We start from the raw sequence: 27,591 nt of genomic DNA on the forward strand, positions 1-27,591 counted from the left end.
CAAGGGAAGCCTATAGAGAAGACCCCCAAACTCTTCATTCTAACCCTCCCTCACATGCTAGACATGAGTATCCAACTCCCATCTCAAAAGGCTTCAGTGGCCTCATTGCTTTCAAAGCAATCTCTAACTTTCGTTCATGTTTCAAGGTTCTCCCACCATAATCTGCCCCCAACCATTTTGCATTCTTATCTCTCACGTCTCTCCTACACAATTTGTACTTCCACTAGACTGGTCTAATGTTACCCTTTGTGTTTTGTTTTTCAGAAAAAACAAGTCTTTTTTATTAGTCAACTGCATGTTACCCTTTGAAAACAGCTTATGCAGCGCCCCTTGCTCTCCAGTCCTATCACTGTTCCTCCACTTGCCCATCTGGCTGAACCATTTCTTGCCACCTTTTCGAGGAAGCCTATGTCACTTCGTTTGGATCTTACTGCGCTTGGCATGGCGTCAGTGAGAATTAGCTTCAATTATAAGGCACAGGAAACCCAAAATCACAGTAGCTTACTTCTTTGTCATGTCTAAAGAGTCTGGAGATAAGCAACCGGCAGTTGGTGGAGCAGCTCCACTGTCATCAGGGACCCAGGCTTCTCATTCTCTCTGTGCATCCACATTCAACACCTAGTTTCCACCTTAGCCCAAGGTAAGGGCTGCCCGTGTTCTAGGCACAATGTCCACATTCCAGCTATCAGAAAGAAGAAAGGAACAAAAAAGAAAGGAGCCAAAGGTGATGCAAGTTATTTCTTAAGAGCATTTTCTGGAAACTTCACGTAACGATTCCACCCACATTTCACTGGCCATCCCTAGGTTAGGATAGGAAGGCTTGGTGTTGGGTAATTGTGTGCCATGCTAACGTCTAAGAGTTCTATTACTAAAAAGGAAGGCAAGAGACAGATTGGAGCAGAGAGCTGACAGTCTGTGCCATGGGTATTTGTTGTTGGTCTCTGCTGAATGGGTCATGACATGGCACAGTGGAAAGAGTGGAGGCTTTGGGGTGATATTGGTCTGGATTTAAGTCTCACTCTAGTTAAACCTGGTATACTAAGCCCAAGCATCTATGTTTTCTCCCTTCTGAAACACCACTTAAACAGCACCAGGTAAATTTAAAAGCAAAAGCAAATCTACAAGGAGAAAGGGAGAGGACACACATCAGTTGAGAAGAGGTGTCAGTCTGTTTGTGGAAAACGAAGGCCCACTGATGAGGGTCAGATGTTCTGGCAGAGTAGAGTGGAAAGCAGGACGACTCTGAGAAGTGAGCTGTAGGCCCTGCAGAGCCTCACTTGGGGCTCAGAGACAAAAAGCACCATGGAAAAATGAATGTGACGCTCACAGCTTAAAACGAGTAAACTACTAGCAAGTCAGTTTTCAGGACACTCGGAGCCCACGAAGTCCTCCACCAATGCAGCCAGAACTCCCTCTCCTCCATCCCCGGAGAAGGCCAGAAGTTCATCCTCTGGGGAGATGGAAGAAAGTGCTCTGGACTCAGAAAAGCTCAAGGTGGGAATGAGATGTAGAAGTCAGAAGAGGGGATGAAGTAAAATGGATTGAAAACTCAAGCCCACAGCCCAGTAGGCCAGAGGCCAGAATCCATAAGCCACATACCCAGGTTCCTCAGATTCAGCAAATGGAAGTACAAGAAGTTAAATTTGAATTTCAGATAAACTGTGAATAACTTTTTAGTGTGTCCCATGCACTGTGTGTGTGGGACATCCATATACAGCTCTGCTTAGCCTTTTAATGTCATTCTATTACACACAGACACCAAGGACAGAACATTTTATGAAAACCTCCCACATGAAACAGGGCACAGTTCCAAGGTAGCACAGTGGTAAAGAATTGGCCTGCCAATGTAGGAGACGTGAGTTCGATCCTTGGGTTGGGAAGAGCCCCTGAAGGAGAAAATGGCCACCCATTCCAGTATTCTTGCCTGAAAAATTCCATGGACAGAGGAGCCTGGCAGGCTACAGTTCATGGTGTCACAAAGAATTGGACATGACTTAGTGACAGTGTCTGCCTGCAATGCGGGAGAACCAGGTTCGATTCCTGGGTCGGGAAGGTCCCCTGGAGAAGGAAATGGCAATCCACTCCAGTATTCTTGCCTGGAAAATCCCATGGACAGAGGAGCCTGATAGGCTACAGTCCATGGGGTCGCAAAGAGTCGGACACGACTGAGCCACTTCACTTTCTTTCTTTAGTGACTGAGCTTGCATGTGCACCCATATGAAAAGCAGAGGCCAAAACAGAAAATAAACAGAACTCAGAGACAACAGGGAGAAGAAGAAAACAAAAACCCAAAACTATTGTTAACATCCTTAGAGACACTGTCCTAAGACACTGTCTCCATGAAATAAGAACAGGATGCTTGAAAAAATAATAGGAGCAACTATCGAAGAAGAAAGAGCTCTTGGAAATTAAAAGCATGATGGCCAAATTAAGAATCACACGAAAGCATTGAGAAACACAGTCAAAGGACAGTAAAGCAGAAAAATGAGAAACACTCCTTTATTTCATTATACGCTTTCCAGTGTTGTTTCATTTGTTAACTATGTGTATGTATTACTTTTATAAATATACATTTTAATTAATTTTTAAAATAATTTTTAAAGTAAAATCCCAGCTCTGCCACTAGATAGCTGTGTGTCATCAAAATACTTACCTCTCTGACCCTGTTTTCTTCATGTGTAAAATGGAAATGATAGCACCTACTTTATCTGTCTTGTAAATGTCTTGTATGTCTCATAAATGGTGGCATCTACAACCTCATTTCCTTTATAGACTATTTTTTTGCATGTTTTGTGGCCTTCATTTTGACTTAAGTATCATGATGTTCCTTTTTCTTTTCTTTTTTTTTTTTTTTCTGAATTGATACTCCTGGATTGGTCGCTTACGGAAACCTGTATATCTTTAATGTTTTTATTTCCCATGTCTGACACTTGCAGGATTTCACATTATTTTTCTCAAAGGAGAAGCATTTTGCCAAGCCAAGTTTCCAAGTAACTTCTAAGGGAGGAAAACTGTCAACAGTAGGAGTCCATTCATCAAGGCCTGTTAGGGATGTGACGAGTCACTGAGTGATGCAGTCAGGGAAGGTGGTGGCCCTTGTTTGCTCATTACTCTGCTCTTATCTTAATGCTACAGGCCCTGCTAATGTTTGCTGACTCCAAAGAAGCTGGCTTGTTCTCTTGCTGTGAGTGTTATTGTGTTTTGAGGCTCTGAATAGCTGCTCATTCTCTAATCTAGAGCTTCAGGAGGCTGATTCACTTGCCTGTCTAAAGTTGCATTAAAGTATTGCCATATTTTTAGGCAAGACAACTCCTCGGGTTAATGAGGGGGAAAGCAGTTACTACAAACTGTCTCCCAGTTACTTTTATTTCACAGAGATACAGCTGTGGAATTGAAAGGACTGTTAGCAATGATGTCATCCAACTCATCTCCTCTATTTTGTAGATCAGGTACTAAGTCTGTAGGTTAAATAGTGTAGCTTGGCTCACATAAGTAACTTGTGGATAAGTTGGAACCTCTATCTCTGGTTTCGAGGCTTTTCCACAAACTGTATTCTTTCTCTAAAGGAAGAATCAAGTACTTGTCATTTAAGTTGGGGATGCATTATACATGGAAATATTGACCTTCCCAGGTGTATGTGAACCAGTTTAACATGAAAACCAGCATGAGTTCCCTCCTCTCTCCCGAAGCAGAGCCAGAGACAAGAGCTTGCATGCGCATAGTCTAGTTTTGGAAGTAACATCAGAAATGGGAGTCGGGGACCAAGAAAGTGAAATGGGGGAGGGAAGCTCTTGTAAAGACACGTCCACTTGTTGGCTGCCCCTGTGGTCAGTCCAGCTTGGTCCCACAGGGACTATCTGAAAAGTCTTATATAAACTGCACCTCAGAATTGCCATCAGCCTCCAGCCTCCATAAACCAAGGCTGTTCCATGGATATTAAAACTTCCATGCATTTCCAGGACACACATCCCCAAGGGCTGGGGATTCCGACAGCCATTCCCCATCCCACACGTGGAGTCAAAGCAGCGCCAGGGCAGAAAGCGAGGGAGGTGCGGGGCAGCTGAGACAGGAGCCGTGGTGTTGGTTGGAGCAGAAATCGCTGAAGAAAGGCGGGCCGTGGGATGGCCTTGTACACTTTCTAGAAGTTTGGATTACGCTTGGTTCGTCTGTCCTGGCTACTTAACTCAAAAGCCTTGATACAGTTGAGGCCAACCAGAAAGGAAGTTCACTGCTTTCCTCCCCTAAGAAGGGGCAAGTCACTCTAGAAGGGGTCAAGGTGGGCAGGGACGAGATCCAGGCCTTTGTGGGCAGGGGCTGAGGGTTATGACTCATTCCTAGTGGCAGGATATCCTGCCACATGCCAATAGGGAACAATGTAAAATTCCTGGAAATATGGAATTCCTTTAAAAACAACCACAAACCCTTGTAAAGTCAATTTCTAATGGCTTTGGATATGCTCAAGATTCTATACTACAAATGATGGGTGAAAGCAGAATCCGCAAGTTTAAAACAAGGTTTTAAAACAAGGTTTTGTTTGTTGGACAAACAAAAATCAAACAAAGCCTCAGTGTGAATTTCTAGGCTTCCCAACCGTAAGTCTGGGGGTTATTCTTCAGACTGGTTTTCCAACTCACTGAAAACATTTTCCAGTTACCACTGAGTGGTTTTCTGAAATTGATTTCTGTGCCTATTTCTGAGTCCCTGCAGTGAATACAGCTTTCATAATTAAATAGTAATTTCAGCATCTCAAGCAGGAATTAGATATCCCCTGTTGGTAACCAGCCATGTAGCTTTGAGAGAGAGTCACTCACTTAATCTCTCTTTGCCTTAGTTTCCTTGTCAGCAACATAGGGACAGGTACTTCACCCATACCCATCTCCTAGAGTTCTGGTGGCCAAAGGAGATTATCTGTATGAAAGATGAGGAAAATTTAAGTAACCTAAATAATTTAAATTTGATAACATTGACAATTTTAAGTAACTTATAAAGAAAACAATCATTCAACCAGAAAGGTTAATGAAATTTGGACCATAAAATATAGTCCTTGAAAAAAAAATAAGTAAATAAAAGCAACCGGAAGCCAAAAAAAAAAAAGATAGTCCTTGTTGGGGCAGACGGAGAGAGATCCAAAATTATAAGCGTTAAAACTTGGAGATGTCACAGTTGTCCTGGACTGACTGTCTGCCTGTAAGTTAACAAAGATGACCTCGCATCTTCCACGATTAGTGGAAACAATACCGAAAATTCCCCAAGTGCTCACTTGGGAGTGTGATATACACATTATTCTGTTTAGCACTTAAAGGGGTTCTGTCAGAGCAGGTACTATTACTGACCCCACCATACACATGAGGAAACTGAGGTTGCGAGAAAGTCAGTGTATTGCTCACCATGTTGAGTGGTAAAGCTGAGATTGGAACCAAGTATTTGGACTCCCAAATGTCTTTAACTACTCTGCCATTCTCTCTGTAGATCTGTAACTGTTGGTTTAAGAGAACCAGAGGGGAAACTGAGGCCACTCCTGAGAACACTTGGGCACCAAAGACAGCAGTGGCACAGTTCCAAACTCAGTAGATATCAAGCAGGTGCGACTCAGCCAGCTGTAGATGCCTCCAGCAGGCTGGGATGGGCTGAGTCGCCAGGTGAGTGTTGCCAGGAGACTCACCCATGGGGCTGAGACTGCAAGCAGAGGCTCCTTGTCTATAGCTGAGCTAAACTGGGACATAGTAGAGGTTGGTCCTTCTTTAGCTTTAATACCGTCACGGAAGGTGTTCCTCTAGGGTAGCAGGAGCCGTGTAGTTCATCCTCAGGAGGTTGCGACCCCAGAATTCTGTGTCCCTCATCTCAGGTGCCTGCTGCTCCTGCCCTGCACTGTTCTGGGATTACAGTCTCCTCTTGCATCACCTTTAGAGTGGGAGCTCTGTGAATGCAGACATCTTCCTCTGTAGCTCCCTCTTGGAGCCCCTACACCTGACCCACTGCCTGACATAATAAATTTTCAAAATTTTAGCTCTCTGATATTGAACTGTCATATAAGCCTGCAAGGTAGATATTGTTATCCCCATCTTCTAGATAAGGATACCTGGGCTTAGAGAGGGTACGTGACTTGCCCAAAGTCATCAAGGTTTCTGTGCTCATATCTCCATGCCACATTGCCTCAGATCATTATTTAAATAGAGAATTATCCAAGAATTCAGATTTTGTATACCCATTTTGGTGCTTAATGCTTTTCCGGTTGGCTTTCTAAATTAATCAGACTAATCTTCAAGCTGAAAATTTTTCACTTCCCTTTGTGCTCTGCAAACATTCATCAACAATTACAGAAAACGCCCAGTCTAATTGTTTCTTGGTCTCTGTCTTTCCAAAAGGATGCAAAAAGGAGCATTTCTCAAAGCATCTGATGATGACAACAAAAGGTACCAAATTAGCGTAGATTGTTAGGAGTTATAGTTTGACCATCTTTCTAAAAAATTAGACTAATATCTAGAACAATTTATTTTATAAAACACAATAAGAACCCAACGAATATCTCTACTGGTATGCAGATGGGGATAGTCATTCATTCATCATTCAACAAATGTTAAAGGTCCACTGTGGTCAATGTTTTCAACCTCCACAGCTGCCTGCACTCAACTAGTCCCTTATTGGAAAGGAAGAGGATAAATGAATGCATAGTGAGGTGTAATGATTACAGAGCTTAACCCACTGTTCCTTCGCAAACATTCTCATATTTTAACAGAGCTGATTAGTTAACCCACGGAAATTACTCTAGTGGTAGAACTACAGACTCAGTGACAGGTTAATGGAAGAAATATTTTGGTACTTTCTGATGAACATCAAAGCATTTTGTATCTATTCATCCTCATGAGTGAGTGAAAATCGCTCAGTCATGTCTGACTCTTTGCAATCCCATGAACTATACAGTCCATGGAATTCTCCAGGCCAGAATACTGGAGTGGGTAGCCATTCCCTTCTCCAGGATTCATCCTCATGTCTCCATCCATATGATATAGCAACTGAATAAAACATGAGAGATTTATCCAGTAGCACTTACTGATGCCTTCTTTATGCCAGACACTGTGCTAGTTGCTGGGGACGCACACAGAGAGAAGGTATCATGCTTACCTTCACGGACTCAGAGCCCAGTGTGAGGGTGAGAGAAACAGTAGTACCCCACCTTGGGGAGTGCTACACGCGTGCATGCTCACTCAGTCATGCCCAACTCTGTGTGACCCTGTGGACGATAGTCCGCCAGGCTCCTCTGTCCGTGGGGTTTCTCAGGCAAGAATCCTGGAGTGGGTTGCCATTTCCTACTCCAGGGGATCTTCCCAACCCAGGGATCAAACCCACAACTCTTGTGTTTCCTGCACTGGTAGGCAGTTTCTTTACCACTGCAGCATCTGGGAAGCCCACGAAGAGTGCTAGGGGCCACGTAAATGCAGGGGCAACTAGGGCACGCCCCATCCAGCAACCCCTTGAATCTCATCTTGGCCTGGAGGTTATAGATCAACGGAACTCACGTGTAGAGTCCTGTATTGTCTTACTTCTCTGCCATCATCAATACTGAGAGTTGTTCTGCTCTTGCCATTTCTTGCATTTGCCAGTTTTATTTGTGCTGTCAACAGCAGCACAGCCTTTCACAGATACTTTTATTCGGGTATTAATGCTTAGCTGATCCTTGTGTTATCGGTGCTAATCTAACACAGGGACACAATTTACTTTCAAAGTGAAACATATAACCTTTTTTTTCCCTTTAGTCATAATTACTGGAATTAACATCTGCCTGCTGATTTATTATTCCTCTGAGGTGCTTTTATGCCCAAAGTCCGGAAATCTCTCCAGAATCTGCCTTTAGGAACCAATTGCAGATGTATGGTTTGCCTGTTGAATGAACTGTAAGAACACTGAGAGAAGGGAATCCTACTCCCCTGTACCCATTTCACCCTGTCCCCTGCCACCCCATCTGGTAATTCTGGAGCTGAAATTGCCACCTTGACAGTAAAATTCTTCCTAACATTCAAAGACTTTTAGTAGATTCAGAACAGTTAGATCAATGGATAAAGAATATGTGTACACACTTATATTACATGCTTATATAGAGAGTTATATAACGTTATAAAAAATATTCCCAATTAAAATATACACAGGATGGGTGATTTCTCACTTTACAAACAAAAGGTGCATTGCAGATAAATTAGAAACAAGAAAGACTTTCAATGTAGTGATGGGTGACTGGTAACCAATCTTTAGAATTATTTCTGAGAGTAATTTTACCAGTTCTGTTCAAATGATGCATTTTTAAAGACTGCTATTTTTCTGAGTGGAACGTATGTCAGGAGAGCAGGATAAAAGCCTAATAAAAACATATCTGATTATAAATGAGATTTTCCAGTAAGTTGCTTTTCACTAGCCGAGGTATTTGCCATTGTCCTTGAAAAGCAAGGTTGCCAATGATATGCCTGAAAAGTTAATGATATAGTTCCTCATGACAGAGGCATCTGGATCCAGGGAATGTTATAACTCTGTGGATTTTCAAATGTTCATTTTAGGAGTCCCATGTTTTTAAAGGTGCTCCTAACAGTTTCATACATGTTGATTTTGACTCCGTATACTCTATATACACATATAGATGCTAAAAGGAGCTGCTGTGTGGGCCAGTTCCTTTCTCAAAAGTACAGTGAATTTCACATTGTTGCTTTGTAATGGTTATCACTAAGGAGGAGGTCAGAAATACCACCAAAGCCGAGGACCACAAACCTGGTCTGGGCCACGCGCAGCTCTTGGGAGCATCTCCTTGTTGATGGACACCTCTGTCTGGTGCTCCCCGTGGCTCAGTACAGCAGCCTGTGATGCTGCCACATCTGTGTCCAGACGCTCACAGCAGCCAAGGCTATTCTGCCCCCAAAGCTCATGCTACACACAGTTTATAAAGATGATCACACAGGCCACAGCTGGGAAGCTGGGGGCCTGGAATCTACCTAGACTTATTCATAACTGCCCTGGGATCCTGGGGAAATCACATCACCTTCCTTCACCTTGAGTTTTCTGACCTATAAATAAGAGAATTACAGCAGCCTTTTTCAAAGGTTACATATGCCCCTAACAATCTATATTTATAAAGAAAACTCAAATTAAACATAGGAATCATTCTATGACCCAGCAATTTTGCTATACATTAGTGTATGAAGTGAAGGAAAAGTGTCAGCCATTCAGTCATGCCTGACTCTCTGCAACCCCATGGGGTAGCCTGCCAGGCTCATCTGTCCAGGCAAGAATACCAGACTAGGTTGCCATTTCTTTCTCCAGGGTATCTTCCCAACTGAGGGATCAAACCCAGGTCCCCTGCATTGCAGGCAGATTCTTTACTATCTGAGCCACCAGGGAAAGCCCTTTGCTGCTCGGGGCAACTGTTATTCCAAAAGCTTGTATTGTATCCGAGCTCTGCCACTTACCAGCTGGGGCCAGTACACCTAATGCTTCTGAGCTGAATAAGGAAATGGCAACCCACTCCAGTGTTCTTGCCTGGAGAATCCCAGGGATGGGGGAGCCTGGTGGGCTGCCGTCTCTGGGGTCGCACAGAGTCACACACGACTGAAGCGACTTAGCAGCAGCAGCAGCAATCCTTACTGAACAGCTACTGTGTGTCAGGCACTCTGCTAAGTGTTTTACATAAATCCTCCCACCAACCCTAACCTACCCAAAGTCAGTCATGTGCTTAGTAAATGACAGAAGTCTGCCTGGAACAGTAAGGACCCAGGTGATGATGGGGACTCCAGACAAGAAACGGGAGCCAGTAGCACTCGGCCTCTTGTCCTTTTTCCCCCAAACTGCAATGAGTCAGCACTAAGTGTCCAAGATCCTACTCTGACTTCCACCATAAATGCCATGGTAGCGTTTTCCAAAGTGTGTTCTTTACAACATCAGTGCTATGGGAGTCCATGGTCAAGTCGAGTAGGCTTTTCAATGTCAGCGTTTTGTAGAGCCTTCAAAAGGCAAATGTGGGTGGTGAAACTTCAAGGATCACAGGAAGCATTTCTCAAACCCACTTGGCCAGAGCACCCCCTTTACCTGCAGCACCTCCTCAGACTAGCATTTTGTGGGGTGCACGTTGGGAAGCAGTGTGTCAGGATCCTTTAAAGAGCCTCTCATTAGGAAGTGCCAAAAATGTGAGACCTTGGGAAATGATTCTTAAAGAACCAAAGTGGTGATGTCTTTTTTTCCTTTCTCATTATAAAAATGAAAAATCATAAAACTAGATTAAACAAAAGTTTTGAAAATAGGAATGGCATCCTATTTTCACAACTTGAGAAGCTTCCCTTCTTTTCTTTTGCATATCCACACATCTCTACATGCATTTCCACAGGCTTGTGCATCCACACTTAAAATGTGCTGATATTAATGCTAAACACATTGCATATCATCTTACTTAATCCTCACAATAACTCTGAGTCAGCAAATAGGACCCTCAAGTTACAGATTAGGAAATTGAGGTTCAGAGGGTTTAACTGAATTTCCAAAGTTGCACAGCAAGAAGTGACTGAGCTATGGTTTAAACACAGTTATTTCTGACTCCATAGCCGATGTGCCTAAAGCCCTGAAATGATGAAACGGTTACTTTTTAACTTCTACAAAAGTATTTGTCCTGAATTTACTACCAGGGAGTTTATATTATCTTGGATGATCATACAGGTCAGTTCTATGTTGAATGATAAAAGAACATTCTGGAACTGTTCCCGCTTTTTATGTGTCCTTGCCTCCCTTCTCTGACTTTTTCATTAAGAGTCACAGGGCTTCACAGCAAGAAATCCCAAATGCGGGACCACACTGATTTCTGTTTTATGGCCTGATAATCTCTTCTGTTGTAAATACATTTGGAAATGATTGTGGCTTTTTGTCAAAGCCTCAACATTTTTTAAAAAGTGGTTTATTTTGATAGCACTTTAGCCTCATGATTTCAAATATTAAATTACTTGGTTGAGGTGGTCTTATATTTTCCCATAAATGTGTTTATATCACCACACAGACTGAGAATTTTCATTTGATTTCATGCAGGAGGAGAACAGAATTCTTCGAACTTGTCAGTAAAGGAGAATATAATTGGAACATCAAAAACCATCGTGATATATTTCGGTAAGAAAAAGCTCTTGTTTGTGTGTTTATTCAGTATTTGAAGATTTACTGATGCTTTTTTGACAATGCTAAGAGTGCACAACTGATGTTTAAAGTACCAAACCTTAGCTTACATTCAAACCATTCAGAAACTAGTTGAATAATTACAAAAAAGATAGAGAATATGTCTTTTCATCTTCTGATTTATTTTATATTGCCTCTTCTCCATACATTTGCCTTCAAAATTAGGAGATGTTTGAACTAGTCGTGTTTCAGCAGGCATGCAAATTGCACTGGAGATGGGATTTTGGGACCTTGGAAAACAGTTTCACAGAACAAAGGAAAGTGGAGAGTTAAGTTGGGTTGTTTTGTTTTTAGAGATAGTAGATATTTTAGATGGAAAACCAATCAAAAGATTTTTGTGTTTGGAATAAGGAATCTGTTCTAGACTTTTCATGGAACTTCTTCTCAGTAGTTTAGGAAAGACAGCAGCAAAATCTCATTTTTCCTCGGCACGTTTTAACCACTTTTCCCCACTGCAGCCACTCCAGCTGGGTAGGCACTCTTCCTCTTTCCCTCTGCCCCGGCCTTCCACCATCCTCACCTCACCCATCCGCAGACTTAGTGCCTTAGTCCTGTTCCACAGCTGTTTAGTATTCCTGGGAAAGCTTGTGAGGCCAGGATTCTGGGCTCAGTGCATCTGCCCCACAGCTGGGCAACCACTGAAAACACCCCGGGGACCCTGGCCCAGCCCGCAGCCTCTGCCCCCGTCTCAGAATGCAGAGCCTGCCTGCCCCTTGCCTCCGCAGTTGACCCCCTGCTCACCGTCTCACCAAAGGGCCCTCTACCCGCCTCCTCTGCATCCATGCTTCGCTCTGTTATCGTTACAGATGACATTCTCGTTGTCCTTCCCGAGGTGGTATCGGGGGCCTCCTCTTGTCAACACCTCCATCTCAGCTTCCTATTCTAGGTTCCTATTCCGGGCCCTCCTCCCCCACTCCCCACCCCTGACCTCTGACCTGGCTGTGTCAGTTTTACTCCTTTTGACATTTTCAAAATCTGGCTTTTAGTTTTTTCCCCAACATGACCTTTCTAGGCTAAAAAACATGCTTCCATCTCCTCAGTTTTAAAAAAAAACGTCATCCCTAGAGTCTGCCTTCTTCTTAAGGTCCAAACATAGTTTTCTCCTCTCCTTCAATCCCACAGCTCAGCCACGCTCCTCTAACTTCGTACAAGGCAATTTCTTTCTTTTTAGATCACTCAATTCCACAAGTAATAATTGGAATGCATTTTTCTGTAACAAATCAGAACATTCTATAATGTTCCTGGGGTATTACTCCCAGTTCCCATACTGTGCACAGCGTTGCTCTGTTTTTAATTCCTTGTTTATTTTCAGACTACTGTCAGGGCATTTCCACACATGTGTACCCATGGGAAACATACTATTTAGTGTCCATCTGTTTCTTCAACATAAATTATATATTTACATATCAACCTGAACTAGCTTCTTCACTCAACTGCATGCCTTGGAATTCTTTCCGTGTCCATACCAGCATCATCTTTGATTGCTGCATAGCATTCCAAAGTATATCTAGTATTTAGAGTAAATTCTTCGACTGAGGAATTTAGTTGCTAAAATGTGATTTCTGCACTTTTTGAAAAGTCACCAGTCACCTCCCAGGGATCATATCCTGCGACCTTTGTTCTCTCCAGCTTCCTAGATCTCTTCACAGTCTGAATTGTGTTGGCCTTTCCTTTCTTAAAACTCTCTCCTGCCTTGGCTTCTGCAAAGCCCATGCTCTTCTGAATTTTTTGCTATCTTCTGACTCTCCTTTCTCCTATTTGTCTTTCTCCAACCCTTCCTTCTCCGTGTGTGTGTGTGTGTGTGTGTGTGTGTTAGTCACTTAGTATGTCTGACTCTTTGTGACCCTGTGGACTGTAGCCCTGCAGCCTTCTCTGTCTGTGGGATTTCCCAGGCAAGAGTACTGGAGTGGATTTCCATTTCCTTCTCCAGGGGATCTTCCTGATCTCCTGCATTGCAGGCAGATTCTTTACTGTTTGAACCACAGGGAAGCCTCCTCCTCCTTACTACTCCCCTAAATGTAATCTCCCCTCAAGGAATTCTTTTGTTCCTCAGTATCCTCCCAAATTGTCCTACCAGAACCACTGGGGTCTGGCCTCTCTCCGGAACACAGCTCCTAAAATGCCAGTGCTTATTGTGTGTTTCCACATGAGTATTTTCCCACAGAGGTTTCCAAACTTTTCTGCAGGGAACCCTATAGGTAAGAAAAATCTTATTTGGAGGCAAAGTACACAGAGCAGAGATGAAGTCTGCAGGAACTCTCCTCTCCCTGCAGCTCCGCACCCCCCACCCCATTTCACAGCTGGCTTCTGACCATGTGCATGTCAAGGAGGGGGCGGTCTGGGAAACACCATCCCAGAGAATTTTAAAATAGTAATAAAACCAACTAAAAGTTAGCCTGCTTTTTATCATCACCATGTGCCTGCAATCTAAACAATGTCAACGATGAGACACGCATCCCAGAGAAAATTCTTTTGTTGGTATAAATTCTAAACAATTGCTGAGGTTACTGCTGAGTATCAAAATAATTGCTCTGAAAGCTTCAAATTAACACAGTATTACTCATCCTTCCATTGTCTATGGATTGTACACATGTAAGTTAATTCCCAAAACACCCAGTTTTCCCATCAGCCCTAACACAGGTGGACTCGGGATACACTTTCAAGAGCAAGTTCCTAACGGCTCAGAACCTGTTGACCTCACTCCACATGCAATTCCCCAGCCTTTGGGGATGTCACCTTTCTGCTTTTAAGCAGTATATTTGGAATAAACAATGGTATCGCGGTGATGGTAAAGCTAAACAGAACCTGAGTTACTTCCGTACTGTCATGTCATGTTGGCCGTTTGGGATCTGTATTTGTGTGTAAAATTTAAAGCAGTGAGACAGATTGTCAACTGCAAGGTGTCATCTTTTTGTTTGGTAAACATAAAATGCAGTTCATACATGTAATCTTTCACTGAATTGAAAATATCTTTTAAATTAAAATGTATTCCTTTTTTAAAAAATTATTGAAGTATACTAATCTTTAAACTTACTGATTGACAATGGTTGTGTTAGTTTCAGGTATAACAGCAAAGTGAATCAGTGTTTTTTGTATAAATATATATATATACACACATATACATACGTGAACTCTTTTTTAGATTCTTTTCCCATATACATCATTACAGAGTATTGAGCAGATTACCTATGCTCTACAGTAGGTCCATATTAGTTATCTATTTTATATATAGTACTGTGTATATGTCAATCCCAGTCTCCCAATTTATCCCCCCGCAAATAGTTCTCTTTTTAGTTGCAAATGCTTTTAAAACTAGAGAACAAATCAAGAAAGTTATGATTATCTCAAGATAATTATTGAGGCAATTTTGGCAACTAGAAGAGAGTCGTGGCAGCAGTGAGCCACTGGGAGTCTCAGACACTCTAGGGTCACATGACCTCTTCTGACCCCATGGCGGACATTCCTGGCCTTCATTCCTGCAGTGGCACTAAGCAGATTGCACCATCTAAGTGTAAATCAGACTAGAGTTATGCAGACATCGAGACACAAACAGTTGCTGCAAGCTCCCTCCCTCCTCTCTTATTCCAGAGATGGCCTTTTAAGGACAGAGACTGACTCTAAAAAATAAGCTAAAACTGCCCGTTCACCTCCTTCCGTTCTCCCCTTGTAAGTGCTCATGCTTATCCTTGCCTCTCCGTCCCCGCATTTCTTGGTTTTATGCCCTTTTTAGTTATACTTTCCTACCAGCCTCCTTGCTTCCACTCTCTCCTTCTTTAAACTATTCCCACATCTATTAATACCTCTTAATTAATAAGAGGTATTAAAGTCCTCTCCTTGGAGCTTTGCCAGGTGCCTCCTTAATTGAGCCCCCAACCTTAACTGACTCCCTACACCAATTGGATAAAGGTTTTAGACATCCACCATCCTCCTCCCCAGCCTTTATTCTGTCTCCTTTCTCCATACAGACTTTCTGGCTCCACTGTATTCACTGCAAGTAAAGATGTTCTATCAGACTGTTTGGATCCCAGCCCTAGTTTTGATACCGCCTAGTGATAATAACCTCAGGCAAGGTACCTAACCACCTCCCCCCACCCCTCCCATCCAGGAAGGCAAAACATTCTCTGCTTTGGAAAATGGAGATAATAATGGTATCTCTACCTCATATAGAGACGATATAAATCACTCTCTAATGCCTGTTCAACACGTGTGTGCTAAGTCACTCAGTTGTGTCCAACTCTTTGCAACCTTATAGACTGAAGCCCACCAGGCTCCTCTGTCCATGGGATCCTCCAGGCAAGAATACTGGAGTGGTTGCCATGCCCTCCTCCAGGGGTCTTCCTGACCCAGGGATTGAACCTGGGTCTCCTGCAGCTCCTGCACTACAGATGGAGTCTTTACCACTGAACCACTGGGGAAGCCCCATTCAATAAATGGTAGCTATTAGAATTCTCATCATCAGAGCACCTTGCAGATACTCAATAAATTTGTTGATTGACTGATTAATGTTGACATGAATTTGAGAAGTAAGCTTCAAATTATTGAGTAGATGAGACTTAAGTAATGATCAACTATGGTACAAGTAGGCAAGCTCACAGAGATTTTATTTCCTGTCTGGGAGAGAGACTACAAAGTCCAACGCATTACCTACAGTTTTGTCCCTCTCTGGTCCCAGCAGAGGGTCCTAAAACGGTCCTAAAATGAAAAGCACTGGAGTGGAACAAGAGGGGTGCAGCAGCTTTGTGATAAGCACGGAATCCTGAATTCTTTCCTTCCTTTGGGAAAGTTACTTAATCCCTCCACACTTCCATTGACCTCTCTGCTGCTGCTGCTGCTAAGTCGCTTCAGTCGTGTCCAACTCTGTGCGACCCCATAGACGGCAGCCCACCAGGCTCCCCCGTCCCTGGGATTCTCCAGGCAAGAACACTGGAGTGGGTTGCCATTTCCTTCTCCAATGCAGGAAAGTGAAAGTGAAGTCGCTCAATTGCGTTGACTCTTAGCGACCCCATGGACTGCAGCCCACCAGGCTCCTCCGTCCATGGGATTTTCCAGGCAAGAGTACTGGAGTGGGGTGCCATTGCCTTCTCCGTGACCTCTCTGGAAACTCGACATAATAGCACCCTGTGATGAGGAGTCGCTTAGTGTGAGGTTCGTTAGTAGGTAGTGTGTACAGTGCCTAGTAGAGAGGCAGGCACATGGTGAGGACTGCGGAAGCGCGTCACAGACCAAAGATGAACAATAGGCTGATGTGTCTCTCTGCACCGGTCTTAGCTTGGCAGTGTTTGGAGTTAGATGCTGCCTGACTCCGAGAGCGCTGCTCCTAACTGGTGCTGCCTGAGTGCTCTTTGAAAGACCTATTGTTATCTGCCGGTCTGCCTTGCTCCCTGGAGTAGTTTCCTGGGGAAGTGACACAAACCTCTCACCACCATCCAGGCCTGCTCTGCCATCTGGGAAGCAGACGTGTTTCTAAGGCGTTCAAACCCAGCAGGGTATGAAATGTTAACACCTGACGTCAGGACAGCCCTCTGACCTTTAACAACACACCCCTTTCTTCCAAAAGGAGTGAGCCAAGATGTGGTTCCCCAGCTCAGATCCTTCACTACTCCTCATCACAGGCAGCTAGCTTTAATACAAAGAGAGATTTGGGACAAAGAGTGTGCCTGATTTTTTTCCCTTCCCACCACACCCAGTTAGGAGCACCAGGGCTGCAACTGGTGTTGTCATAGCCTCCCTCTCTAGAATTCTCCAGGTGATGGTGTCTGTTTGCTTCTTTCCCCTTTTAACCCTTGTCTTGGTTTCTTGCAGACCCTTGTCTGCCGATTCTTTATTCTTCCTTAAAGGTAGTCTGTTTAGGGCTGAATTGTACACTGCTTTTCATGGTTTGCATGATAACTTATGTTAATATGCTCATGTACATTTTAAGTTTTGAAACTGGCGTTCCCCATATTTTTTATATCCAGGGTTCAGTGTGGATTCTAGATAAACCAGTAGAAATCTGCCCCTCAAAGATCTGATCCGGATCTTGCCTGTATTTTCTTATGTGCTCAAATTAATAAAAGCTGTGGCTGAATATGTTTCTTCTTCGTAACGCTTGTAAAACAGGGTTGTAGCCAGGTAGTAAACTGGAGTGAAACCGTGTGTCTCTCCCTCGTAAATATTAGCTCTGTGGAGCCGATAAAAATGCCGGAGCCCCTAACAGGGCAGGCTATTTGCCTTTTGCTGTGGGTTTTCTTCCATCCCCATCCATCAGTGATACTTTGGTAAATAGGTTCACCAGCTATGGTAGTATTATATACGGATTCCCTTGCTGAGTGTTAAAAATAAAAAGCATCGTCCATTACAAATTATTTTCAGCAGAACTTGCTTGGTTCAGGTACGGAGAAAGCAGGACTTGGCTTTCCTTGATCTACCGCAGGCAAAACAAAAGGGCCACCGAGAGGGAGTGCGAGCTTTGTCCTCCGAAGCAGTGTGGTTGCACGATGGAGATTTAAACATGGGACCGTAAACAGTGCTTCCCTTGTGGAGGTAAAGAAGATGTGAGCTGGCCTTGGTCCCATTTTATTTATTTACGTATCTAGGACGGGTTTGTTTAGGAATGCAACAAAAGATTATTCAGGCTGTTTTGTTTGGTTCTGTTTTTCAGATCAATGTTAATGACAGCCTGTGACCTTGGAGCCGTGACCAAACCGTGGGAGATCTCGAGACAGGCGAGTGGTGATTAATGGCAGGGCTCAACCGAGGGGGGACTGGGGGGGACAGTATTCCCAGAGCCCTGTCTGCCAGGCACTGAAACCCGAGTCAATTTGCATCAGTATTAACGCGGTGTAAAAAATAGCAGGAGGCCGAGGGGCGACATAGTTTATTGCCCAGCCTTTCTTTATCATGCTTCCACTGAGAACTAATATTTCTGACTCTGTAAGATTTTTTTCTTTTAACACACTAAATCCAAATAACACTTTGGCCATTTCTTAAGGCAGGAGTTTCAAACGTAGTGTTTTTGAATAGGTAACCATGTTTTAGTACAAGGTCCAATTTTTCACATCTGGTGAAAAAAAAAAAGGAGGTAAAAAGGAAATTTGATTTTTTTTTAAGCCTATTTAGAAATCAGAGGGCTCTTTGGCCAAAATATGAGGTATCTAATTTAATTTGTACCAAAAATTTAATGCATTTACTGGTTTCACTGTTCAAAAGTGTTAGTTCTAGAGCAAGAATAGTTTTTAATCTCATAACTACCCAATTTAAGATTTGATTAATTTAGTAGCTCTTTCCGGTTTATGAGGCAGCTCCTGGGTGGGCTGTGGGGTCTAAAGCAGTAACTTGTTATCTTAAGACTTGACATTTGAGGGAAAATAAGATACATTCACATAACAATAAAAACTAATATTTATTGACTGAGTAACTGTTAAATGTCTGCTTTATAAGTGTTATAGCATTAAATCCTCTGAGGTGGGTGTTGTTACTGTAGGGGCTGAATAATGGCAACCCAAGGCCATCAGGTCCTAATCCCTGGAACCTGTGTTACCTTAGAAGGAAAAAGGGTCTTTGCAGATGTGATTACGTTAAGGACCATCATTATTATCATCTGGATTATTCAAGAAGGCCCTCAGTTCAGTCACAGGTGTCCTTAGAAGAGAAAGGCACAGGGATGGCACCTTCACAAGAGGAGAAGGCAAGGCAAAGACAAGGTGGAGACTGCAGCAGTATGGCCCCGGGAAGGAGGATGCTGGCAGCCACCAGACACTAGAAGAGGCGAAGGACAGACCCTCTCCTCGAGACTCCGGGGGGGCCATGGCCCTTCCAGCACCTCAATTTCTGCCCAGTGAACTGATATTGAACTCCTGCCCTCCAGAACTATGAGAGACGTCATTTCTGTTGCTTTAAACCACCATGTCTGCGGTAGTTTCTGGCAGCCCTAGGAAACTAATACAGTGATTATTCCTATTTCACCAATGGGAAAAATGAGGCTTAGAAAGGATACATAGCCTGAGGTCACACAAGTGTAAGTTGCATAGCTAGGAATTCAAGTTCTAGCAGATTAAGTTCCAAAGTCTTTCCTTCTTAACAGTGTTTTATGCTTTCTTACATAGGAGGCACCCGTTAACCTTTTTAAATAAGGCAAGTGTGCTGGCAGAATGGGCTGTGTTACCGCTAAGCTCAAGATCTCGGTGGATGGGCTGTGTTACTACTAAGCTCAAGATCTCGGTGGCTAAAACCAACAGATCACCTGGAGGCGCGTGCCTCCAGGGTTGGCTGGCGCCTCTGTCCTCACGCTAGACTGGGGCTGATGGAGCACCCACTGTCTGGATCATTCCAGCAGAGGCCCGGGTGGGTTTTTCACTCACTGGAAGTTAAATGTCATGCCCCCAACAATTCATTGGCCAGAACTTACCACAAGACCCCGTCCAGCTAGGAAATGCTATCCTTCCCTGTGCCCAGAAAGTAGAAAGCGAGGAATAGTTGGTGAAAACATAACTCCCACAGTTTGCCCTTCTAATCACCAAAAATGTGGTTCACTCTCCTTCCTGCAAGCAAAATATACTCATCCTCCCCTCCAAGGGAGATGACCCAAACAGCCCATGGGTCAAGGGGTTAAGCTCAAAGTCCAGGATCTCTGGGTGATACGTGTGCACCCCTACAGCATGTCTGGATGTAAACCAGAGGCCCAGACACACCCAAAATGCAGCACACAGCACACACCCATGCCACAAAACACTCAGATGACACTCCCAGCTCCATGGGGCATCCTCTGTGAGGGCCCTGATTCTCAGGGACATGCTCCCCAATTTGATATTTTCTATGGTTTTTAGATCCATCCTGGGAGATCATTCCTTTTCCACCGTTCTCCTTGGTGAGACTCAGAGGTCAAACTCTCTCAGCTTATTTCCCCTCTAAAGAAGGTTGAGTGCCCCAGGTTTAAGTTTTAGATATTCACAGGCTTGTGAGGGGGTTTTAGCACCAAAAGCCTCTTAAACATTGAGCCTCCTTCTTAGGTCTTTGATCCCAGTCATTTCCATTTGCTAATAAGCATTTCCACAGTTAGATCCTATACAAACTTCTTAGATCTGTATTTCTTTGCTTCCTTACCTTCAGGAAGAAGGAAATAGAGCACACGTACATCTTTATTTCTCTCTTGACCGTTAATCTCTAGTATTTGGTGCCCAGTATTTGGCACCAGTGAGAAAACTGTGTAGTCAAAAATTATTTCTCTGGGCCATTTTGTCTAATTGAAAGGATGTTGTGTGTGTTCCCTAATTCATTCAAAGTTTTGTTTTTTTTTTAATTGGAGGCTAATTACTTTTCATTCAGAGTTTTTAGCTGTGTGTCACTGGCCACACTCTCTATTTCATTCTTGTTGTGAGGCTAAGTAAGTCTTGAGATCTTTGTCATTCAAAATGTATCTCAATTTTTACTTTCACAGTTTGGGGTTAAGAAGCAGCTTCATATTCTATCCCTATAAAAGATCCAGAAGTTATGACTTTCTCTGTTCCCTTTCATTTCTGATTATACACCTGCCAACCCTTTTCTGAGCTCACTTCTTATAATACCGAGCAAAACAGTCAATAGCAGCCATCACGTGCTATTAGCTTTCTTTTTCAATCTCTTCCCCTAAGTTCCTTAGATTCAGTATTTGCTTTATTACAGTATTTGCTTTACACAAACTATTTTGCCACCATGTAAGATGGATCCTCATCCCTATAGCTTCTAACAACCATTTCCTCACTTTTTTATACTTGACTCTCGAGCCACATATTTTAGGGTTATTCCCTTTCTTTCTTTTCCTTCCTTCCTTTCTATGAATAGCAGTACCTCACTTCCATACCAATTTTTGTGTTAGTAAAGGCTAAGCTAGGCTTGACTGCAGTAACAAATATATTCTCAAATTCAGTTGCTGAACACAAATGAACGTTTTTATCTTGCTCACATGACAGCTTGGTGCAGGTGGTGCTGTTTTGCTACAGACTCTGCTCTAATAAACAGACTCTCTTCCAACTGAGTCTTGGTTTTCACTTTAGTGTGACATGATTGAAGTGGCTCAGACAGTTAAGAATCCGCCAACAATGCCAATAAAGGTCCATCTCGTCAAAGCTATGGTTTCTCCAGTAGTCATGTTTGGATGTGAGAGTTGAACTATACAGAAAGCTGAGCACTAAAGAATTGATGCTTTTGAACTGTGGTGTTGGAGAAGACTCTTGAGAGTCGCTTGGACTGCAAGGAGATCCAACCAGTCCATCCTAAAGGAAATCAGTCCAGAATATTCATTGGAAGGACTGATGCTGAAGCTGAAACTCTAATACTTTGGCCACCTGATGCGAAGAGCTGATTCATTGGAAAAGACCCTGATGCTGGGGGGGATTGGGGGCAGGAGGAGAAGGGGACGACAGAGGATGAGATGATTGGATGTCATCACCGACTCGATGAGTAAGCTCTGGGAGCTGGTGATGGACAGGGAAGCCTGGAGTGCTGCAGTCCATGGGGTTGCAAAGAGTCGGACATGACTGAGCAAACGAACTGAACTGAACTGACAATGCTGGAGACCTGGATTCAATCGCTGGGTCAGGAAGAGCCCCTGGAGAAGAGAATGGCTACCCACTCCAGTATTCTTGCCTGGAGAATCCCATGAACAGAGGAGCCTGGTGGGCTACAGTCCATGGGGTCACAAAGAGTCAGACACGACTGCGCGACTAAGCATGCACACACGCTTGTAGCTAAAAAGCAGGTTATGGTGGAGAATTTGCTGGTCGCGTAGCTTATTTCTTCATCTATGCCCACCTTTCCCTCCCTCATGTGGGATGGCCTCCCTTAAAATAAAGTTTGGGAATATAGTGCAGAGAAGATGTAGGTAACTTTTCCAGATACTATATGGGGAGTGGCCTCTATGATAGGGGTGGAAGGTGGTGGAGAGTAGGAAACAGTTAGGAGGACCGAGGATAATAGAGAAGATTAGAAAGGGGATGGATGAGGGACGCTGTGCCAGGGCCATCAGGACCCCAGTGAAGTGCATGTCACAGATAAAGGAGCAGCAGCCCACCTGGGAGTCAGAAAGTGACAAAGTACTTGAAAGGAAAAAAGCTACTGCATTGAGATTATAGAATGAAGAGGCCCAATGGCCACTTGTAGGTGGTCTTCTTTGTCCCTGATATAAATATTATTTTATTTTCAAGATTTGAACGTCTGCTCACTGATGCAGAAACTCATGAGGTCAGGGAAATAAAACATAAAACCCTGTTTTTCTAAATGTTTCCATCAGAAATCTTGTCACAACTCTAAAGATCTCATTTTTGTCTCCAAATTGAATGAGTTAAATGTTTTCAAAAACTTACTCATTTCTAGTAGGATGTTAGGAAACAGTTGGACAGAAACAATAGAAACTTCTTTTTAAAATAGAAATATCTTTCCAATTTCCTGGATGCTGATTGTTTTTTAATTCCCTTTGAAGATGTTTTCTCACTGGAGTCTCTTTCACTTGGCCTTCCTTGCACACAGGACTCTAAGCATGCGGGTTTCCCCAGTCATCCCCCAAGGACTGATTAGCATCTCAATTTCCTTCTTTAATAAAAAATTCAATCAGGAGCCACTTAATAGGCCTGCTTGGGTTTTTAAGTACAAATGAAACAGTGGTACAAGTTGAGCTGTGAAAGAAGCTCAGGGGAAATACCCAAGACCACTTTAGAAAGCTCAATACAAGGATTTTGTTTTAATTTCTTTGCTTTCCAGGGACTACTGACCTCTTCGGGACTCCACCTCGGGGTGACCTGCTATACACACGCACATTCCTTAGTGCAAAAGATCCACCTCAGAGGAGTCCGAGGGAGAGTTCTGGAGAGGCCAGGTCCTTAGAGGGCCACTTCTTCTCTAAAAGAAGGCCAGAGAGCAACAGGAGAGGCTTGGCGTGCTAATGTGAAAGGCAGTGGCAGAGGCTGGAGAGAAGTGAGCCGGAATCCCAGGAAGATTCAGTCAGTTCCACCTAGTTTTATGCTATTGAATTTTTTAAATGTTTAAAATCTGCGCTGGCCATTTCATTTGTTAATAAATGACTCTATGCTTGCCACTCTCAGATGTGTGTGTGTGATACATATTCTTTTTGTTTTATCAATGGCTACCATTTATGGTTGATAAAATCTCTTGAGAGATATACTTAGGTAAATAATCTTGATTCTCTGCACTTGACCAAAATTAAGCCACTCTAACCTTTGCCAGACCTAAGAACCTCATCTTTATAAGAGCCTGGAATTAGCCTGGAAATCAGGTCTTCTTGCCATCAAGTTGTCTGAAATTTGTTTTCTGTTCTTTCAACATTTTGTAAATCCAGCTAGTTCATCTCAGAGATTTCCCAGATGTTCACCATGGTGTTGTTGAAAATATCCGGTCAGCTCTTATCTGTTATATCAGTTTTATTCCCATAAACCTATTGATAGAAGCACAGGACTTGGGGGGAAAAAAAATAATCTCTGTAAGTCTGACCATGATCAGCAGCTTCTAATCATCCATGCTAATAGATGATATGTAGAAAAATATATTTCCTTACTTTGGAAATATCTGTGTGGTTTACAGTAGAACAGCCATTCCATTGTGCTTGTTAACAACTAGAACCCACCATAAATAGTTATTTACTATGTGGATGGAGACAGCCTAAAACCAAATCACATTCTTCAAGTCATATCATAACATACTATAGGACTTTCCTGGTGGTACAGTGGATAAGAATCTACCTGCCAATGCAGGGGACATGGGTTTGATCCCTGGTCCAGGAAGATTCCACATGCTGCTGAGCAACTAAGCCTGCGCAGCTTCTGAAGACCTTTCACCTAGAGCCTTGCTCCACAACAGGAGAAGCCACTGCAGCAAGAAGTCCACACTCTGCAATGACGAGGAGCCCCTGCTCACCACAGCCAGCAGCCCCCCAGCAGCAGCCAAGACCCAGTGCAGCCAAAAACACATAAATAACTATTTTCCCCCCAAAATACCAGAAAGGTCTGGTATGAACAACAAATCTGGCATTAGTCCTGCCCCTTGACTGATTGCTACAGTAGGAAGCAAAGGGTGGGCCCTGGGGTTAACCCTTCCAGAGTGCACACAAATACTGGTAGGGGGACATGGTTAAAAAGTTTCTATGATGGCAGAATGTAGCCAGGCTAAAATATGTGTGCAACAAAGTAAAAAAATCTGCACAGAAACAACCAAAAAGTTGGCTGAATTATTATTACAAATATAGTATCATGATCTGTTATAATGTCAATTATTATTAGGTTAGTATTTGCTTCATTTTTCTGGATAAGAACATTCCCTCCCTTGAAAGTTACATATCCATGCTTCATCTGAATATGTGAGCTCTACTCTCAGAGATTGTCTATTGGCATATGTCTAAGGATTGCAACTGTACTTCACTCTATTTCAAGAAAAATAAATAAAAATACAATGCACAAGATCGAATTAAAAGGAAATCAGGTTCATTGATTAAATTCTATCATACTTTCAAACACAAAAGGTTAATGAACTTCCTCATAAGCTTTTCAAATGATAGTCTGTCTTGAGGGTAACTGCCATAGACATAAGCCAGAAATAACTTTTGCGTCTCATGATGAATTATATATGCCCATTAATTAAAATATTTTTGTGTTTCAGGTGGCTGAACTTGTAACCAGCGAGTTCTTTGAACAAGGCGATCGGGAGAGAGCAGAACTGAAACTTACCCCTTCAGTAAGATCGTCCATTTCTTATGATGTATTTACCCTTTCGAATGACATTTCAAAATAACTTCAGAGTGCACCTTGAAAGGCTGAGAATGAATTTAAGGAAGGACTCTTGAAAGTTTCAAACTTTAATTAAACTTAGATGCTAAACACTGTTATTCCCAGGTTTCTGATTAAGAGGGCTGATTACTTAACAAGCATTTCCTGTGTTCCCACCCTGGGAGAAGCAGGCACAAGGGAGGATTGCAGAGTAATACTTGAATAACTCAAAGCCCAGGGCTGATGCTTCATATGCAGTCAGTGGCTACGTTGAAACAGACATACAGGAAAAAACAAAAACCTAAAGGCAAGCTGTCCAGCCTTGAGGGGCTAGAACAAGCAGGTGCAGTAAATAATGGATATTCTGGATTTTACTTTCCAATTTTGAACTTTTCCAAATTCTGAAAGCAAACCATTTCAAGTCTGTTTCTTTTTTTGCAAGATGAAAAGTTGCACCCGGGAAACAAGGTTCTGCTGATTGAAATGCTGCTTTTATTGGATTCAACCATTCAGTTACTATTTGAGAATGCTTACTGTAGGCTAAGGATGATTCTGTTTTTACCCATCAGGAAACAAAGACATAAATGCCCCAGTCACCAGCCTCAAGGAGGCGGCAGTCTCTTTATTCTTAATGAAAGAGTAGCTCAAAACATATCACCCAATGATTCAAGAATGGTCCAGAGTATTCTAAAGTCTGCCAGAGCACAGAAGATTCAATGCAGCTCGAGGAATGTGTCAGCTATCAAGAGTGTCTGTTTATGAAGATTCAGATCAACTAGGTTTTGAATATTTGGAGTTACTTATAAGATCTTCAAGTTTTAAAACATTTTTATTTACTGACATTTAAAAACAAGGAAAAGCGGCAGAAGAGCTTCTAGCTTGAAGAGTTTCACCTGTTTGAAGTCAGAACTCAGACTTACTAATTTTGACTATTCTTTATTTATTGTTGACCCATAATAGATCAGGAGACTACATAGGTTAACACACCCATCAATTATTTTAATTTCCAAAGCAATATCTGTTTATACTGGTTTCAAAACATTCCTTTGTTCTTTTTTGGTGGTGTCATCAAATTTGGTTATAAAATAAAGATGCTAAATTGGGATACATAGTTAATGTGTAAAACGTAGTACAATCCAAATTTCTGCCACCTATTATTTAGTATCTCTGTTTTCAAGTAAAAGCTTGTTTCCTCTTTTAAAAAACTGTTTCCAAGTCCTGCTCTGAAGGCCTTACACGGCAGCAATACTACAGGTCATTTAATTAAATGGAAAAAATATGAGTTAATTGCCAGCATTGACAGGCTGGCAGGTGTAGTGGCGCAGCACTAAGGAACTTTTGTAGAGTCAGGTAAGGGTTTTCCTGGAGACATAAATGAAATTAATTCTATGGTGGAAACATAGCTGTACGTGCTACTGTCTCCTCATAGGGGCCTACTTAATACAACTGATGACCATCTCCTCGGGAGGGGCCTAGCTGCTGTAACAGGAGTATCCCACATTAGTGCTTTTCCAGAAATGTCTAGAAATGTGCACAACCAGATCTGACACCTTCTGTATCCATCATTCCTTGATATTTAGGGATAAAATTGTCCAAGGGCCCTTTCAGGTGTCATAGTCCTAAAGGTCAACAGAGTAACTTCATCCAGACTAATACTGGAAGCAGTGAGTCAGTTAACAGAACGTGCTTGACCACCTTCGAGTATTAAGCATGAAGCTGGACGCAGTGCATCAAGACAGGAGGCAGCACCATCTTCCCTGCCCTCAAGAAGCTTGTCAACTGGCAGGAAATATGGACATTAAATAAATTTTCGCTTAGGATCAATTACAAGATGCAAAATTTTGTAAAGGGAAATAGCACAAAGTGGTATCTCACACTTCCACTCATCAAACATTTGTTGAGAAGTGATTACTCCAGAAATGACCCCTTACAGATATGGCCCACTGATTTTGGGCAAGGTGCCAAGATAATGCAATCAAGAAAAAATCATCTCTACATCAAATGGTGCTGGGACAATGGACTATCACATGCTAATGAAAATGGACCTTCTCTTTCACCAGACTCTAAAATAAACTCAAAATGTATCATAGACCTAAATGTTAGAGCTAAAACTATAAACTCTCAGGGAAAAAACAAGATATAAATCTTCTGGATTGGATTCAGCAATGATATTTTACATAACATTACCATTTTTTACAGTTGCATTTACATATCATTACATATGATTCCAAAAGCATAAGAAACAAAAGATAAAATAGAGAAATTGGACTTCATCAAAATTAAAAACTTTGTGTATCAAAAGACTCTATCAAAAGAGTGAAAAGACAACCCACAGAATGGGAAAGAATGTTTATAAAGCAGATATTTGATATGGGCCTTACATCTAACCAGTGAAGTTGCTCAGTTGTGTCTGACTCTGCGATCCCATGGACTGTAGCCTACCAGGTTCCTCCATCCATGGAATTTTCCAGGCAAGAGTACTGCAGTGGGTTGCCATTTCCTTTTCCAGGGGATCTTCCCAACCCAGGGATTGAACCCAGGTCTCCCACTTTGCAGTCAGACACTTTACCGTCTGAGCCACCAGGGAAGCCTGCCTAATGTCTAGGATATATATAAAATACTGCAATATATGTAAGCTATTATATAAATGTATAAAATGCCTTATGAAATATAT

At 42.6% G+C, this 27,591-nt stretch overlaps 1 protein-coding gene across 1 annotated transcript in view; it reads left to right on the forward strand.

Moving 5' to 3' along the window:
- The window catches only part of PDE11A (phosphodiesterase 11A), a 429,146-nt gene that overhangs the window by 361,212 nt on the left and 40,343 nt on the right, over positions 1-27,591 (forward strand). Inside the window, exons 16-18 of the mRNA XM_069577105.1 lie at positions 11,050-11,127; positions 17,831-17,894; positions 24,811-24,885. Of these exons, the coding sequence (XP_069433206.1) occupies positions 11,050-11,127; positions 17,831-17,894; positions 24,811-24,885 (217 nt within the window). The remainder of the gene's footprint in view (positions 1-11,049; positions 11,128-17,830; positions 17,895-24,810; positions 24,886-27,591) is intronic.

Source organism: Ovis canadensis, chromosome 2 (genome assembly GCF_042477335.2).
Source record: "Ovis canadensis isolate MfBH-ARS-UI-01 breed Bighorn chromosome 2, ARS-UI_OviCan_v2, whole genome shotgun sequence".
NCBI lineage: Eukaryota > Metazoa > Chordata > Mammalia > Artiodactyla > Bovidae > Ovis > Ovis canadensis.